The sequence below is a fragment of the Capra hircus genome, chromosome 10, assembly GCF_001704415.2.
Source record: "Capra hircus breed San Clemente chromosome 10, ASM170441v1, whole genome shotgun sequence".
NCBI classification, from domain to species: domain Eukaryota; kingdom Metazoa; phylum Chordata; class Mammalia; order Artiodactyla; family Bovidae; genus Capra; species Capra hircus.
This window is the reverse complement of record NC_030817.1, coordinates 35,931,873-35,949,679: the sequence shown is the minus strand read 5'-3', so window position 1 is coordinate 35,949,679 and position 17,807 is coordinate 35,931,873. Positions and strand designations below refer to the sequence as shown.

The window sequence follows — 17,807 nt, the reverse complement described above, 5'->3', positions numbered from 1 at the left end:
CTTTGAGAAAAGCTGCCCACAGCATGACAAACACCCACAGGTTAACCCCCAGCTTCCACGTAGAGATCACAGTCTTTTGGTGGATGGACATAGTAGACTCTCTGGAGAATAATTTCGGACATTAACTTACCAGAATGGGTCCCTGTGACTCTGAAAGGAACTGTCTCAAAAATGCAAAACGCTGAAAAAGAGTTTATTCCACTGTTAAAAGCAGTTCATCTGCTGTTACCATCTCTTTTTGTTTGCTGCCCAAGTATGTTTTCTTCTTGCCTTTGTATCTGGATGTCAACCTAGTGTGGATGTCCTTTTTAGGACATGGTGGCTTTATGATTTCATCTAAGGTCCAAAAGCTACCCGCTGCAGTATTCTTGTCTGAAGAATTCCATGGACAGAGGAGCCTGGCAGGCTACAGTCCATGGGGTCACAGAGAGTCAGACACAACTGAGCGACTTTTTTTTTTTGTAAGGTCCAAAAAAGAACAGACCTTGTAAGTTGGTGCTGCCACAGCCCCAGTGGGGAGATCCTTGTGCATTGTTGTTGGGAGTGGTGGGTGGGAAGGTATTTGCTGCTTGCAGAGCTTGAGTTGTAACCCCTTCTAGAAATCCCAGGGTGCCTTTGAAAGGGATCAAAGAACTAAGGCAGGTTGAGGCTAAAGCAAATTTTGTGAGCGCATAAACATTGCAGTGTAGTGGAAATTTTTTAACTTATTCACAAAGATCTGTGTGTGTATAAGTTTACATACAACATATAAAATTATACTTAATATTAATGAATAATTAGTCACTCTGTCATGTCCAATTCTTTGAGACTCCATGGCCTATAGCCCACCAGGCTCCTCTGTCCGTGGGATTCTCCAGGCAAAAATACTGGAGTGGGTTGCTATTCTCTTCTCCAGGGGATCTTCCCAAGCCTGGGATCGATCCCGAGTCTCCTGCATTGCAGGCAGAGTCTTTACCGTCTGGGCCACCAGGGAAGCCCAATGAATATCATATAAAATACAAAGTAATATATAGTTATAGAATATGCATCTGTAACTTTGTAAGGAAGGTGGCTATTAAAAGCTCTGGATGGACAGACAGAGGCTACTTACGGGTACTTCCATGATGAAAGACCTGTTCTTAATTATAGTGAATCACAAATGACAAGTAACCTGTCTAACTGAACCTGAAGTTACTGTTGTTCTTAATTTTATGCCAACTCCTTTACCAAGCCATTCATCTAACAGAGTGTTTATTGCCATTTCTATGTAACTTCTCTTTTGGGAAATATTCAACAGGCCAATTTTCTCCTTTTCTGTTAAAAAGCACAGAAAACATTTTGCAGAAGGATTCGATTGCTAAGATTATGGTTAAAGAGCGGTGTTTTCTGCTCTTATTTCTGGAGCTTCCTTCAGGAACTCACTCATGTCCTCTGTCACTGAGGGTCATGCACCCACCTGGGAGACAGAGATGGCGCTGCTGTCGGCTCCACCTCTTGCAGTGCTGGGCCAAACCAGCACGTGGAAGCACAAGGGCAGCCAGGTGGTTCAGGTGGCCCTCATATGCCACTGACTTTCTATCTAGCCTTTGATAATTCGGTGACGCTATGCCCTATATTTCACACCTAGAATAATATTGACTCCACAAAAAACAGAAAGCTTTCTCCCTGGACCGCTGGATTGGGCATGTTAAAAAAGATGACAAATGTAACACAGAATCTGAAAGAAACTACTGGCCAAGAGGAAAGCATGATGAGTTTATTTGGTGTGACTTCTTTGGGGAGGAAAGTGGTGGACCACCGTTTTGGGCTTGCCTGAGAACACCTGGGTTTAGACACCTGCGAGCTTGTGCAGTTAGGAGCTGATGGCCTGGGGGTGGGAGTGAACCGCAGTGTCCACTGAGGACTCAGCCTCAGCTCTGCTGTTCCCTCTTCTCTGGAACCCGCACCTCTCCTGCTCTGCAGGGAGAGGGCTGTCGGTAACCTGTTCCCACATAGGCCACCTGCGACAGGCTCCCATTAGCCATTTCTCTGGCATTTCCAGACATCCTCAACTGACTGTGCTGTTGGAAGCGCTGTCGTCATGTCCTTGCTTCCAGTGGCATTCTTACATCACACAGAACCCAGAGATTTCTAAGGAGATGGCTGGGGCCCCGCCTGTGGCTAGCTCATAATCAGCAGCTGCTGCAGATAAGCTCTATGTCCAGAGCACTTCCACTCAGTTACTGAACACTTACTAAGCAGCTGCCTTGGACTCGATTTCCCACATCCTCACTAGAGGCAAACCGTGAGGAATTCGAAGTCCCCACCCCCGGAGAGCTGGGGACACGAGGTGCCACAGATAGACGCATGGTGGTGCGGTCACAGCCCTGATCAGCACCATCACTGAGGCCAGTGGGGGTGTCTTCCTGGGATGAAACAGAGGACTCTGCTGCGGTGAGGACAGAGAGTAGAGGGGCCTCGGTGCTGGCGGGGGGTTGGGGGAGAGCGGGCCCTGAGCCAGGGTGGGGGCCACGACCGTGGAGAAGAATAAGAGAGTCACTTAGCAGGAGTGTGGGCATTGGCAGGAGGTGCAGGCTTGGGTGTCGTACCATTTGGGAACCAAAAATAAAGGAGGAGTTACTAGTGTTGAAAGGACTTCCCTCGTGGCTCAGATGGTAAATCGTCTGCCTACAATGCGGGAGACCTGGGTTCAATCCCTGAGTCGGGAAGGTCCCCTGGAGAAGGAAATGACAACCCACTCCAGTACTCTTGCCTGGAAAATCCTGTAGACAGGGGAGCCTGGTAGGCTACAGTCCATAGGGTCGCAAAGAGTCGGACACGACTGAGCGATTTCACTTCACTTCACTTCACTTCACTAATGTGAAAGAAATGGAGTTGAGTTTGATGGGTGGCATCTGCAAGTAGCAAGACGCCCCGCTGGAAGTAGCAAGTCAGTGGCCCAGAGAACAAGTTTAGAATAGAGTCCACAAAGGTTTGAAAGACTCCATTGTGGGTCGTTTATGTGTAAATGGCCAGAATTGTGTGACGAGTGATAAGAGCTGAGGATGGACCCTGGATGGGGAGCGCCAGAGGACATGGAGGGACCAAACAGTGACAGAGCCCAGAGGGTGGGAGGGTTAAAGAGGAACTGTCCCATCAGGAGCCATGGACGTGTCACACGTGATGAGGACTGAACACTGCTCCCCGGAACCGGCCACCAGCAGCTCCCTGATAGCCCTGATGCAAAAGGGTTTCAGGGAGATGGGAGGGGAAGCAGGAACCCAAGAACTGGAGACTGTGAATGGTACTGAGGCCTTGGGGTCAGGCAGTGCAGACTTCTCAAGATGTTTGGTGGGGACGGTAAGATTAGAACGGTCACTGGGGCAGATTTTCCAGCATTTATCTCTAATAGTGAAAATGTTTCCGTGTGCTTTTCAGTTCAGTTCAGTTGAGCTGCTCAGTGGTGTGTGGCTCCTTGCAACCCCATGGACCCTAGCATTAGCATGCCAGGCCTCCCTGTCCATCACCAACTCCCAGAATTTACTCATGTCCATTGAGTTGGTGATGCCATCCAGCCATCTCATCCTCTGTTGTCCCCTTCTCCTCCTGCCTTCAATCTTTCCCAGCATCAGGGTCTTTTCAAATGAGTCAGCTCTTCGCATCAGGTGACCAAAGTATTGGAGCTTCAGCTTCCGCATCAGTCCTTCCAATGAATATTCAGGACTGATCTCCTTTAGGATGAACTGGTTTGATCTCCTTGGAGTCCAAGGGACTCTCAACAGTCTTCTCCAACACCTCAGTTCAAAAGCATCAGTTCTTCAGCACTCAGCTTTCTTTATACTCCAACTCCCACATCCATGTGCTTTTATTTACTGTCTTTTTTCAGTTGGCTCCCAAACTGTGAAACTGACCATTCTCTGAGCTTGGGAACCTGGCTTGGAGAAAGGAGACACACACACACTTCTGTGTTCCCACCACCCCGCCACCCCCATCCTAGCAGCATCCTCACAATGTATGTGGGTCAACCCCGGGAGCCATAAGCTTCTTAGGGTGAGGATTCTGTCATCATTTTTAGACCCTCAGTGTCTGACAGTGCCCAGCCCATAGAGAGGATGGAGTTAAGTAGACGCAGGAGTGCTGTCTGCTGGGTGAGGGGCCCAATCCGTCTCAAAAAGAGAGAAGGATGGGGCAACGGGTGCTGCATAAGTGCTGGGGGTGCCACCAGCTGCCATTTTCCAGATGATTTGCACCCTTTGACTGTTCCAAGCCCCGAGAGAGGCTCTGAACCAGTCCTCCTCCAAGACCTAAGAAAGACAGGCCAGGAAGCCTGAGACAGTCAGGATGGAGCACCTTCCTCCTTGTCGGCCCCAAGCTGCGTCTGCCTGACCAGCTGCAGTGTAGGAGGGTCCAGCCTTGCCACTCTGCTCTCACCTCTGTTCCGCACAGTAGTTAAAGGGCAGCTATACTGCTTTGTGCCCATGTTTGCCTCTTTGAGTTCCTAATGCAGGGTTATATTTATGATACAAAGGATCCATAGAGACTTGGGTTGATCCCGTTTTTGTCAACATGGGAGTTCTGTCCCTCATCCAGTCGAGGGCACTGGATTGAGCTAGATTCCTTCTCTGCCTGGGCCCTCAAGTTCCCGAATTCACTCTAGAGTCAGGAATGCAACCTGATGGTCATAGTGCGCACCCCGGAGGCTGGCATCAGCAGAGCTACTGCCTACTGGTCAGAAGCCAGGGGTTGTCTCTGAGACCAGTGGCTTGAGGTCAAAGCAAAAGACCAAGCTAAGCATGATTCCTGATTGTGTTATTTTCAGAAAGTATCCGACATTATTCGCTATGCTTATGGGTTCCCTTTTCGGTGTGGGTGTCCCCAGTAGCGTCACATAAGATTTGAGCTTGGGACAAGTATACATGCCCGGTTTGAAGGAGTTCAGCTCTTAGCAGAACCCAGATCTCCTCCCCCATCACTGAATAACTGCAGAAGCCTTCACACCACGTGTCGAGAGCAGGCAAGGTTGGTAGCAGTTGAGAGTCACAGGCACACATTTGCTCTTCTCAGTGGTACTGCCACATGGGATGGCACAACAGGGGTGCATGTGATCACCCAGAGGAGCCTCCCACTTCTGTCTGCCCAGCCCCCTCCCAAGGGGCAGCCTCACCCCTTCTCTCTCATTTCCCTTCCCCTCCTCAGTCAGGGCTGGACAAGGAGGTCAGAACCCCTCAGGTGCTGGCAGGAACTGGGGGACCTCGAGGTAGGGTCCGTCTGGTTGGCATGTAGTTTGATCAGAAAAGGCAGCAGGGGCTCTCTTGGCCTGGGTCAGCTAGCTTGCCTCCACGGGTCCTGCCCTGGTACCATGTCCGAAGTCAAGGGACCAATCACGTGACAGCATCAGACTCTGCAAAGGGCCGGTCCAGCCCAGCATCAGGAAAACTGAGCCTGACCAGGAGCATCCTGACTCAGGCATTGAGCTTGCAGGCATGGGCTGCAGGCAGGTCTTACCATGCCCCGTCTGCCAGGTTGAGAAGGAAGGGCGTAGGCTCTGCAAAGTCCACTTCTTTAAAAGGAAAATGGATTCTCTCCCCTAAAATAGACTGGAGAGAGGCCCTGGCCAGGTTTGAGACAATTCTGGTGGCTACTTAGCATTTCAGTTCCCTCGGAATCCTGGGGTGCCAACTAGGCCGAGGCACAATTCAGTCTCTGCTTCCAACCCCCCACCCCACCCCCGCACAAATCAAGTTCCCGCCAGCAACCGGGCGGGCTATTGGTGTTTTGGTGCCCAGAATTGAAACAGGCCTGCGTCCTCAGATTTCCTCTTTCTAACTGATTGATGGGAGATCTGGGTGCAGAAATGATCGTGTCCCATCAGCTTGTGTTGCTTGACATCATCGAGCAATTTTTCTTGTTAAGAGAGGATCCCAGGAACAGGCTGGTACTCATGCTTCAGGCTTTTAAAATTATGTTCTTGCTATTCTGGGCTCTCAGAAGATTAAATACTTCATTAGTAATCAGGGCCCTGATTATCAAGGTCCTTCCTGGGTCCTAGGGAGAAGTTTGCTGCATAATCATTGGGCAGCACTGTGGCAGAGAGCAGGGCCCACCCCCTACACCAGGGAGACCCCCAGCCCCTGACCACCATCCCCAAGCATCTGAGCCTGTTCTGCGCCTCTGTGAGCATCTGACAGATAGATGTCCATCAGAATCAACTTTCACTGCTTTTTCTAATAATGCCCAGGATATCAAACTATATGTGTAGAAGGATTCAACTTCATTATATAAAGTCATGGATGTATTACATACAATTATATACATTATAGGCATGCCTCATTTTATTACACTTCACACATACTGCCTTTTTTTTTTTTTTTTAACAAATCAAAGGTTTGTGGCAGCCCTGAGTTTAACAAGCCTTTTGGCCCCATTTTCCAAACAGCATTTGCTCACTTCATATTTCTTTGTCACGTTTTGGTAATTCTCATCACATTTCAAACATTCTCATTATAATGATATTTGGTATGGTGATCTGTGATTAGTGATATTTGATGTTACTATTGTGAAAAGATTATAACTCATTGAAGACTCAGATCATGGTTAGCACTATTTAGCAATGAAACACTTTTTAATTAAGGTATGTACATTGGTTCTTTTAAACATAATACTATGACACACTTAATAGATTGTATGTGCTATGTACTAAGTTGCTTCAGTCGTGTCCGACTCTCCTCTGTCCATGGGATTCTCCAAGCAAGAGTACTGGAGTGGGTTGCCATGCCCTCCTCCAGGGGATCTTCCTGACCCAGGGATTGAACCTGTGACTCTTAAGCCTCCTGCATTGGCAGTTGGGCTCTTTACCACTAGCACCACCTGGGAAGCCTAATAGACTACATAATGTAGTATAAACATAACTTTTATAGGTAGCGGGAAACCAAAAAAAATGAGTGATACTTTATGTAGTGACCTGGAAGCAAACTTGCAATATCTCCATGGTCTGCCTCTATAGTATACATTAAATATGTATATATATGTTTGTTTGTGTAAAATACTTATTTTTCTCTAGAATAATCCTTCTAAAACATGTCACTCCCCTGCTCAGAACCTTCCCTGACTTCTCATCTCTTGTAGAAGACATTCTTGCACCCCTGCCCCAGCCTGCCGACTTGACTCCTCTCCACTCAGGCCCTGTGGCTCCTTGGACTTCATGTCCCACCCTGCCCCTCCGCCTCTCTGCTCCAGCTCAGGCCTCTGTGCTGTTTCTCACAGGCTCCAGGCTCCCACCTCAGTGCCTTTGCCCCCGCTGTGCCCTCTGCCTGGAGCACTCTTTCCCAGGAACCTGCAGCCCATGAGGACCTCCCCTCCCGGAACCCCTGGCCTGCTTCTCAGTCTCCAGCATGATGAATATTCATGTCCTGGTAGGATGTAAACTCCCGGAGGGAACCTTAACAGCTTTCCCACCATATCCCCATCCCCCACACCATCTAGCTCAGTGCACAGCAGGTCAGAGCACCCAAAACATGTATATTATCATATGTGAAATGAATCGCCAGTCCAGGTTCGATGCATGATACAGGATGCTTGGGGCTGGTGCACTGGGATGACCCAGAGGGATGGTATGGGGAGGGAAGTGGGAGGGAGCTTCAGGATGGGGAACACATGTACACCCGTGGCGGATTCATGTCAATGTATGGCAAAACCAATACAACATTGTAATTAGCCTCCAATTAAAATTTAAAAATTTATATTAAAAAATAATAATAATAAAATAAATTTAACAAAGAATCACATTACATAGGAACCGGTAGCCTTACAAATATTAACCTCATCGCAACCACCAATGAGGCAGGTACTACAGTAATCTTCATTTTATACACAGGGAAACTGAGGCACAGAGAAGTTAAGTCATTTACCCAAGGGCACACAGCTGTATCAGACCCAAGCATCTGTCTTAGCATCAAGTGCTCCTAACCATGCCTGTGTTGCCTCTGTCATGGGCTGGATGAAAGTGTGAATGAGCAGGTTCCTTCATCTAAAACAAATCATACGACAGGAAACCTCCGTGTGGCCCTGTATAACTTCTTTGTGTAGCTTCTAAAGTGTGTGATGTAAACTATATCAAATGCACTTTAAGGAAAGGGACAGAGGATGCCAGGGAAGGAAATATACCGAAATCATTTTAGTCAGCATCTTAGCGGGATTTTAAAGTGATTCTATTTCCTCATTATACATGTATATATTTTTAAAGTTTTCTACCTGGGCTAATATTGATGATTTAATTTTTAACATTTATTTATTTGGCTGCATCAGGTCTTGGTTGTGATACTTGGGATCTTTGTTGCGTTATGCAGGATCTTTCATTTTGGCACATGTGCTCTCTAGCTGTGGCTCGCGGGCTCAGTAGTTGTGCCGAATGAGCATCGTTGCTCTGTGGCATATGGAATCTTAGCTCTGGACCAGGAATCAAACCCATGTCCCCTGCATTGCAAGGCAGATTCTTAACCACTGGACCACCAGGGAAGTCCCCAGAATGATTACATTGTAAACTGCCCCATCTTCCAAAGAATGTTTTAATGAAAGTGTCAGCAGCCACGAGCCCCCGTCTGGGAATAGCTCCAGACAGAGGCGGGGAGGCATGGAGGTGGGTCATCCCAGTTCCTGACCCTAACAGAGGTCTTCTCCCTTTGACCCTCTAGGACATCATTGAGGGGGGCAACCTGCGCCTCCCCCTCCAGGAGCTGCACCAGATGATCCTGACCCCCATCAAGGCGTACAGCTCACCGAGCACCACCCCAGAGGCTCGCCGCCGGGAGCCCCAGGCCCCGCACCCGCCTTCGCTGATGGGCCCCGAGAGCCAGAGCCCGGACTGCAAAGACAGTGCCACGGCCGCAGGAGCCACAGCCACCACTTCGGCTGGGGCCAGTGGCGGGCTCCAGCCACACCAGCTGAGCAGCTGTGACGGGGAGCTGGCTGTCACCCCCCTGCCAGAGGGGGATCTCCCCGGGCAGTTCACACGTGTCATGGGGAAAGGTAAAGCCCAATTTTCCCACCTGCCCTCTTCTCTTCTCAACACCCCTGACCAGAGCTACCCATACCCATGGGCTTCCCCTGGGTGTGGGGTGAACTGCCAGAGTCCATGTCATTAGCCCATTCTGCACATGCAGAAAGTGCAGCCTAGAGAGGGAAAGGTATTTGGATCTGGATTCCAAGCTCTCTGACAAACCAGCCCCCAAGGCCTCTTCCTTCACCCTAGCTCCCATCTCTCCCCTTCCCTCAGACCACGGCCCGCAGGGCCCTCCTGGTGGACCGCTCGCTGGGCCTTTGGACGCTCAGGCTAAAGGCAGGCTTCCTACAGGCCACCCAAGGTACCACGGCCACACTGCCTGTGTCTGTAGGGCAGCACAGAATTCACACATGGTCCCTGGCTGACAGCACCCCTTCTACCTGTGACTACCCCGAGCCAGACCCTTATACACGTATCCTTTACCATGCCCAATACTAATCTGCGCTTGATCAGGTGTTTCTCAAGAGATCTTGATTATTTTAAAAATGTAGTGAATGCCAGTACTTTTCCTCTGGGAAGGGGGACCAATGTGTTTTCTATTGTCCAATATTTCAGACCATTTCAAAGAACTGAGTTCTAATCAAAAGAAAGGGAACACCTGAGTCCTATATAGGTACAATGAGAGATTCCTGGTGGTATGTGTTCTTAGAAAGACTGAGATCTGTAGAATTCTGGTTCAGAGGAGGTGACTTTTGTAGCATCCTTTGGAGCTGAAATGCCAGCCACTTCATGGTCAGCATGGGTCCCCCGACTCACTTTCTCAGTCTCCCCTACCCCAAGGGGCTCCTTGCTGTGTGGATTAGAGTAGATGACCCCCTGCTGGAGGCACAGGTGGGCTGGTTACCTGAGAATGTTGTACTTCACCCCCTTACCCATGACACGATCCATGTGGGCTCTGCGTTCCTGTGGCATGGCTGCTTTTTAAATTTTAACTACTTCCAAATAAATTATGAAATCAAGTCACACTCAACATAAAAATCAAAGCTAAATGAAAAATGATGAAAGGTGAAAATAGCCTCCACCTCTACCCTTGGCCCTACCATATTCCTCCCCAGAGGTAACCACTATAAACATTTCAGAATAGCCCTTCAGAAACACTGTAATTATATATAAGCACATGAGCATCCTTTTTGCACACAAACAGGTCTTGTTTATAAATTTCTCTACAGCTTTTTTTTTTTTTACATTATATGCTTTCAATATTTCTATCAGTACAAAAGTACCATCTCATTCTTTTTTAAAGGCTGCATACTATTCCCCCATATGCATAAGCCAGAAAGAAAAACACCAGTACAGTATACTAACACATATATATGGAATTTAGAAAGATGGCAATGACGACCCTGTATGCAAGACAGCAAAAAAGACACAGATGTGTATAACGGACTTTTGGACTCAGAGGGAGAGGGAGAGGGTGGGATGATTTGGGAGAATGGCATTCTAACATGTATACTATCATGTAAGAATCGAATCGCCAGTCTATGTCTGACGCAGGATACAGCATGCTTGGGGCTGGTGCATGGGGATGACCCAAAGAGATGTTATGCGGAGGGAGGTGGGAGGGGGGTTCACATTTGGGAACACATGTAAGAATTAAAGATTTTAAAATTTTTTTAAAAAAAGAAAAAATAAATAAAGGCTGCATACTATTCCCCCATATGCATAAACCATAATTTGACAGGGCCTCAATTAATGGATATAGAGGTAGTTTCCATGTTTTGTTATTACCCACAGTTTTATAGTGAAAAACGTATGTGCCAAGACATAGTATAAATGGGATTCTGTGACAGATCAGGTATGTGGGATGGGGAAGAGAAAGACATCATGGGGCCCAGGTTTTAAGCTTGATCTCCTTGAGAGCAAGGCATTTTTACTCCTAACCAATGTCTTTCTCCAGCCATCTCCACCTGTCCTTCTAAACATTCCCATCAAAAGGAGAACACCAGGATCTTTCGGACAGGAATAGAGTGAGCTACACTAGCGTGGCCATGAGCTGTCCAGTGGGTGTGTGTGCTGTGCTCTGCCTCTGAACCTGGGTGTGTAGGTGGACCTGTGTATATATAAATGTGTGGGTATCACTTTGAGAAAATCACCCTCCAGTGAATGAGTAGCAGGCTCCTTACTCATGTGCATGCCCACACACCTCACATCCTAAAAGGTGTGCCAGCCTCACTCCTCCAAATGAGATGTGCCAGCCTCACTCCTCCAAATGAGATGTGCGGCTCATTCATAAAATGATGGTGCCTGCTCTGAAAAGGGCTGATGGTCTTTAGGGTCTTTGAACTCCCTCTCAAAGGACGCTCTTTCAAAGACAGGGCTCGGGACGCTGCTGCGTTCTTCTCCCAGAGTGTCTGTCTCGCGCCGGGTTGCAGAAGGCTTAATATAGAATGGTATGCGTGGAATTAACCAAAGGGGCTTCTGGAGGCAAGGGCTCCTGTGGTGACCAAGCCTTTGACTTCAGTGGAACGAGGAGCCTCCTGGCCTTTTTTGTGAAGCTGACGTAAAGCCATGGTCACACATACCTCTCAAAATATTGGTCCTGAAAGGAAATCGGAGGCAGATCTTAGGGGTTAGAATGGATGTGCATTTTTCTAATTCATCCTTTTTTTTTTTTTCAATTCCCAGTGTGCACACAACTCTTGGTCTCCAGACCCGATGAGGAAAATATAAGTTCCTATTTACAGCTCATAGACAAATGTCTAATCCATGAGGTAAGTAGTGACAGGTTTCCTGAAACTGCTTTTTCTCATTCCTTTGAAGTAGTTCTCAGAGATTCTGTGAGGTGATCATCTGGGTCTGTGACATCTCATCTTTGAGTAGACAGTCATTAATAATAGCTCAAGCAGAACTCGGCTCTGGTGACTTCAAACCTAAATGCAGCTTGTGTGTTCCTCTGGTGTCCAGAGATTCACCTAAACTGAGCTCTGACATGGAGGCAAATGCCTGAGAGAAGCTTCTGACTCCGGAAGCCTCCCTGAGGGACAGAGCCTGGGGCGGACCAAGCAGGGAGAGAGGGGAGAGTGTTCAGAACAAATCATGTGTGTCTGTGTGTGTCTTGTGTGTGGTTTGAGGGCTTTCTGCTATTTTGATTTCTGATTCTTATAGGAATTTTTTTTAATTGTGTTGTATTGTAGTTGATTTACAATTGTTTTAGTTTCTGCTATCTAGCAAAGTGAATCAGTTACACATATACATATATCCTCTCTTTCTTAGATTCTTTTCCCATATAGACCATTACAAAGTATTGAGAAGAGTTTCCTGTGCTATACAGTAGGTCCTTATTAGTTATCTATTTTATATACAGTAGTGTGTATATGTCCGGAGAAGGCAATGGCACCCCACTCCAGTCCTCTTGCCTGGAAAATCCCATGGACGGAGGAGCCTGGTAAGCTGCAGTCCATGGGGTCGCTAAGAGTCGGACACGACTGAGCAACTTCACTTTCACTTTTCACTTTCATGCATTGGAGAAGGAAATGGCAACCCACTCCAGTGTTCTTGCCTGGAGAATCCCAGGGACAGTGGAGCCTAGTGGGCTGCCGTCTATGGGGTTGCACAGAGTCGGACACGACTGAAGCGACTTAGCAGCAGCAGCAGCAGCGTGTGTATGTCAGTCCCACTGTCCCAGTTTAACCCTTCCTCACCTTTTCCCCTTGGTAACCATAAGTTTATTACATCTGTGACTCTATTTCTCTTTTGTAAAAATAAGTTGATTTGTACTATTTTTTAAGATTCTGCATATAAACGATATCATATGATGATTGTCTTTCTCTGTCTGACTTACTTCACTCAGTATGACAGTCTCTGTCCATTTCACGAAAGTCAGGCTGGTGCTATGCCTCCCAGGCCCTCGGGACAATGATGGAGCGACTCTGATGGAGCGAGGCAGGTCCTGGCCAGGGCTGTCCTGAGGGACATGGGGAGATAGGCAGTTGTGCCTCAGACCCAGGATCCCAGTGGCTTCTTGGGTGCCCCTCCCCTGAGAGAATTACACAGACAGGGTCATTGTTTTAGAAAACTTAGGACTAGATAAACCTAGACCACTGAGATCTTTCTGTGGGACTCTGATGTGAAAATAAGATGGTCAAGGCCTCCAAGCCTCCTGGGCTTTGCCATGCTGGTAGCTGGAACCCCAGAAGTCCAGTGGGCCCCGGGGAAGCGAGACACACTTCCCACATTCCAGCTGCCCACAGGCCATCTGCTGCTGGCGGCTTGTTTGGTTTTCTGCACCCTCGCCCCTGCTGTGCTGTGACTCCACCTGCCCCTCACACGCAGGTGTGCTGTCTCCCACTGGGTTTCCATCCCAGCCCCTCCTCCCCATCCCTGAAGCCCACATTTTTGCGATTTCCTCTCACGGCACTGTGAACTCCCACTCACCCTTTTTAGTGTCCAGTCCTGACACCGCTCTCATCTGGGCCAGCAAAAAGCAATAGAAAGAAGGGAAGTGCCAGAACAGGAGATGGATTTTAAAGTTCATTCATTCCGTAGGTATTTATAAAGCGCCTAGGTCTTGCCCCTGGCTGGTGGGCTTCCAGTAGGAGGAGAGTGGGTGAGATAAAAGGAAAACAGGTCATCACAAGTGTGACCATAAGGCCACCAGTGTGGGGCTGGAGCCCAGGAAGTGCACTGGGCACCTATCTAGAGGCCAGAGGGACTGCCTCCAAACTAGACCTGAAAGACAGACAGAGCCTTAGTGGGAGAGACTTGTTCCACGAGGAGGCAGAACAGAGAGGGGTCCAGGTGGACGGAGCAGCGCCTGGAGGGGAGGAGGGCACTTGGGGTGGGCTTAGGGGGCTACGGATCGCCAGGCATTTAAGCTTCTGAAAAAGCAAACCAGAACCCTGCTTCCGCTCCCACACCCATGCTCAGCATTGAGCCTGCGAGAAACTGAAGGACAAGTCACCTTCCGCCTCATCTCCAGTCTGCTGAGCCAGGAGGCGAAATAACGAGTCCTCCAGCTGCCTCTGCTGGGCGGTGCACAGGCGTCCTCGTTGGCCACATCGCCCGCGGTGTGGTCTGGCGCTGCTCACTTTCCTGCCATTGTGCGTGCCCCCTCTGCACCCGGGCTCTCCCTTCCGTGTCTTTCCCCTCTAGTTTCTTGGAAGCTCCGAGTTCTAGGTGCCAAAGTGGCACACTGTGGGCTCCTCTCGTGACTGCTGCGGAGGGGTCTCGCTGACGGGAATCACGGGGCAGAAAGGACTCATGCCTACTCCGCTCGCCTGCATTCATGTCAGGATGGAGGTGCCTGCGCGCTGCTTTGGGAGGGGAAAATGTCCGAGGCTTTTTATTGGTTGAGTTTGAGGAAGAGGAAAGGCGTTTGAGTAACTTTCCACAGCCTGGGGGTATTCTGTGTGTGCAGAGCCCACCCCCTCTGGGAGGCCCTGTCCAGGCCCAGCCTCCATCCTCGCTGAAGATTCCCTTGGGCTCTGGGAGACAGGGCTCCTTTCACAGCCCGATGGAGCTGTTCTTCAGCTACTGGAAGGGAGGGTGCTGACCAAGCCAAGACACCTTCCTTCCTCCCCAGGGACAAAGGAGCCACTCCCCAGAACAGTAAAAGGAAGGCCAGGAAAGTGCTGAATCTTATTTCTGAAGTCCATCACTTCATCTCTTGCATTACAAGCCCAGGCTTCTTAATCCTCACCGTCTTAGACCAACGGTTCCCTGAAGACGAGCCCTTGTCCCCTTCATGAGCCTTGTTATCCAGCCACGAGAGCTGTAGGACACACAGACGTCTGAGTCAGGGCCTGACAGGGGCAGAGGACTCAGAAGTGGCTGACTGGCTGTGTGCGGGCATTCAGGAGAGTGGAATCTTCCTTCCCTTCCAGCCCCAAAGAAGCTCTGCCAGGCCCACCTAGAGCTGCCTGGAGCAGGCTGGGGTGAGGTATTGGCCTCCCAACCAATAGCAGGGCTCCCACAACAGAGTGCTATTTGTAGGCACGCACAGGAACCAGCTTTCAGAAATCACTCCTTGCCAGCCATAGTCTAGCTCCACTTCGAGCCTCCCAGCAGTGTCTTCCAGGACTGAGAACAGCCATACGCTCAGCACTGCTAAGGGGCCCACTCCTATCTGCAGTCCCAGTTACTGTGAGTCTGATGTCCAGAGGTGCTGAGTGGATGACCTGACCTCTCTGAGGGGGCGTAAACATTTCCATCTTCTTGGGTGTTCTTTGTCACCGAGGGAAATGTCACATATAAACCAGTGTCCCTGGCAGCACTTTGAATGCACATCTGTAAAGTGACCCCTTTAGTCCTTTGTCACTTGGAAGCTCAGGCTGGCTCCAGACCCACTCAATACTGTGGTTTTGAGACCTTAAAGTCTTTTGTTGGTGTTAAAGGTGATGGTTGAATACCAAATGGGATGGACTTTCATTTGCCACCGCCAAAGGGCTAGTCCATGCAGCTGAAAAACCTGGGGAGGGAGTCTGTGGGCAGTATCACATGCACCACAATGAAGAGCTAGCTGTGTTGTGAGTATTCTAAGTGCCCTCCATGTGTGAATTAATTTGAATCCTTACAGCATCCCTTTGATGAGGTATTACTGTCCTGAGTTAAAGGAGCTGAGTCTCAGGTGGAGGAACCTGCATAAAGATGTGCAGAGATTTGAGCCCTGCCCATTTGCATCCAGAGCCTTCTACTGACCACTGAGCTGGACTCTGCTCCCCAGGTCATCTTGACCTGCATGCTGGCATCTTGTGTCGTTGCTCAACACTTGGCTGACTAAGCTAGTCAGAAGCAGAATCTACCCATCCCTTTATTAGTCTAGCAGAAATGCTTGCCTTTTGCAGTTTTTGGAGATACTCATGGATAGCTGGCCATTCACCTAGTATCATCAGCAAATGAGAGGGACCATGGAGGAGAACCACATCCTCACCTTTTAGCCCTGAGACCATTCACCATGCACCTTAAGGGATATCAGCACCTTCTTCTCTAATGGGGCACTGAATGTCTGGTGGGGAAGCCTTCCTTGATGACTGTCCCTCAATGGCACCTGGCCAAGGTCACCTGGGAGGAAGGGGTTTGCAAGTCGTCAGTACCTTTTCCATAACATGATCGACGTCTTTTTGCTTTTGTTCACATAGTTCTCTTGTGTTCGGTCCTTAAAGATTAAATGTCAGTAGAAGAACATTAAGCTGTCATTCTTTTCTCTCTGTTTAGGGAATCTGCTTTCTTTATGGGAAACAGGCATGTAGTTTATTATTACTCTAAGTAATCATTTACTGCTACTTAAAAAGTATTTATTTCATGCTTTATTGACAAAACTACTTGGGTATGGTATCTCCATCACTGTTATTGCTCATTAGTCAGATCTGGTGGACTTATGACAGCACGTGGACCACAGTCCTACATGCTTAACAGGGAGTTCCTGTACCGTGTGTGTGATCCTCACCAATCTAGAATATTACATGGCCATGACCTACCTGCAGCAGAATTCCCCGGGCACTTGCTGCAAACACAAACCCCCTAGACTCCTCTCGAGATCTATGAAATCAGGCTCTGGCGTGTGGGAGTTGGTCCAAAATTCTAGATTTTAACAGTCTCCTGGGGGGGATCCTAATATATACTGAATTTGAGAGTCCCTGCCTTGAGGACTTAAGCCCCATGAAGTCCTTCCCTGGGCTGCACTAAGTACACAGCTGTACACAGAAGGACACATGACATTGATGAGAGAGTGTTATGTATGGGCCAGTAGACGAAACCTCCCCAAAACCAGAAAAGACTTGAGAAGACACCAGATCTATCCATTTTCCTAAGCCTTAGACAAAATTTAGGTTATGATCGGTGCACTGGGGTTGTGTAGCGCATGGGGCTCATAACGAGATTTCTCAGCAGAGTCCTGACATGTACAGTGTATACTCTGTGTTCTGAAGCCCTGAAGACCACTCCAGGGTGAGCACAGACCATCAAAAAGATTGATTTTTGCAGTGGTTTAGCATTTCCATTGATTATGAAAATGCAGGGGGCCTGCAAAAGCCAGAGTAGTCAACAATCAATTTTGCAATTCATTCTTGTTTAATAAATAGAGTCCAGAGTGGAGTCAGGGGAAAGAGGAAGGAGGGTAGGGATCTGGCAGAAATGCAACCGAAATCGAGGATTGCCAAGAGCTTAATGCACGTACCTTACCAGGCACCTCCAATGTCAAATAACTTGAATTTTCAGTACAGGAGGCTCTCAAACGAAATTGACTGCTGTTTGGACCCGGTTGGAAACAAGGTGAAGAAAAGGCAACTGTAGGACTCCAATATTTCCCCTATTAATTGCATGTTTCTTCCTCTAATGCCAGGTTGCGTCACCCATTAAAAAGTCCTGTTTGTTTTTGCAGGCATTTACAGAGACACAGAAAAAAAGATTGTTGTCATGGAAACAGCAGGTGCAGAAGCTCTTTCGGTCTTTCCCTCGGAAAACCCTTCTAGACATATCAGGATATCGACAGCAAAGAAAGTATGTTGGGATTTCAGTCTTTGTAATGCATGTTGCTTCCAGGACCTTACTGTCTGCTTGGGTTCCAGGGTCAAGACTACACAGGGCATCATTCCTTATTTCTTAGAGTGTCCTCTGACAAGTTCAGACCACATTCCTTAAACAGGTGGGGTGGGGAAAAGGCTGTAGAGGGAAAGACTCCCCAGAGGAAGAGCTGAATGTGATCTTTGGCAATTCAATTTACATGGTCAAAATGGTGTTATTAGTACAGATGGGCATGGAGTGGGGAGCAGGTACGATAATGAGTGCCAGCAAAACTCTTGGTGGTTCGTCCACAACAGAGGGCTCTGAAAGGACAAAAACAGGTTGTTCTCTC

At 48.5% G+C, this 17,807-nt stretch overlaps 1 protein-coding gene across 3 annotated transcripts in view; it reads left to right on the top strand.

Annotated features, from left to right (window-relative positions):
• Window positions 1-17,807, top strand: part of SAMD4A (sterile alpha motif domain containing 4A) — a 228,482-nt gene that overhangs the window by 186,460 nt on the left and 24,215 nt on the right. For all 3 annotated transcript variants that reach the window (XM_018054121.1, XM_018054122.1, XM_018054123.1), the window contains 3 exons: window positions 8,649-8,982; window positions 11,642-11,727; window positions 17,334-17,452. In XM_018054121.1, the coding sequence (XP_017909610.1) occupies window positions 8,649-8,982; window positions 11,642-11,727; window positions 17,334-17,452 (539 nt within the window). The remainder of the gene's footprint in view (window positions 1-8,648; window positions 8,983-11,641; window positions 11,728-17,333; window positions 17,453-17,807) is intronic.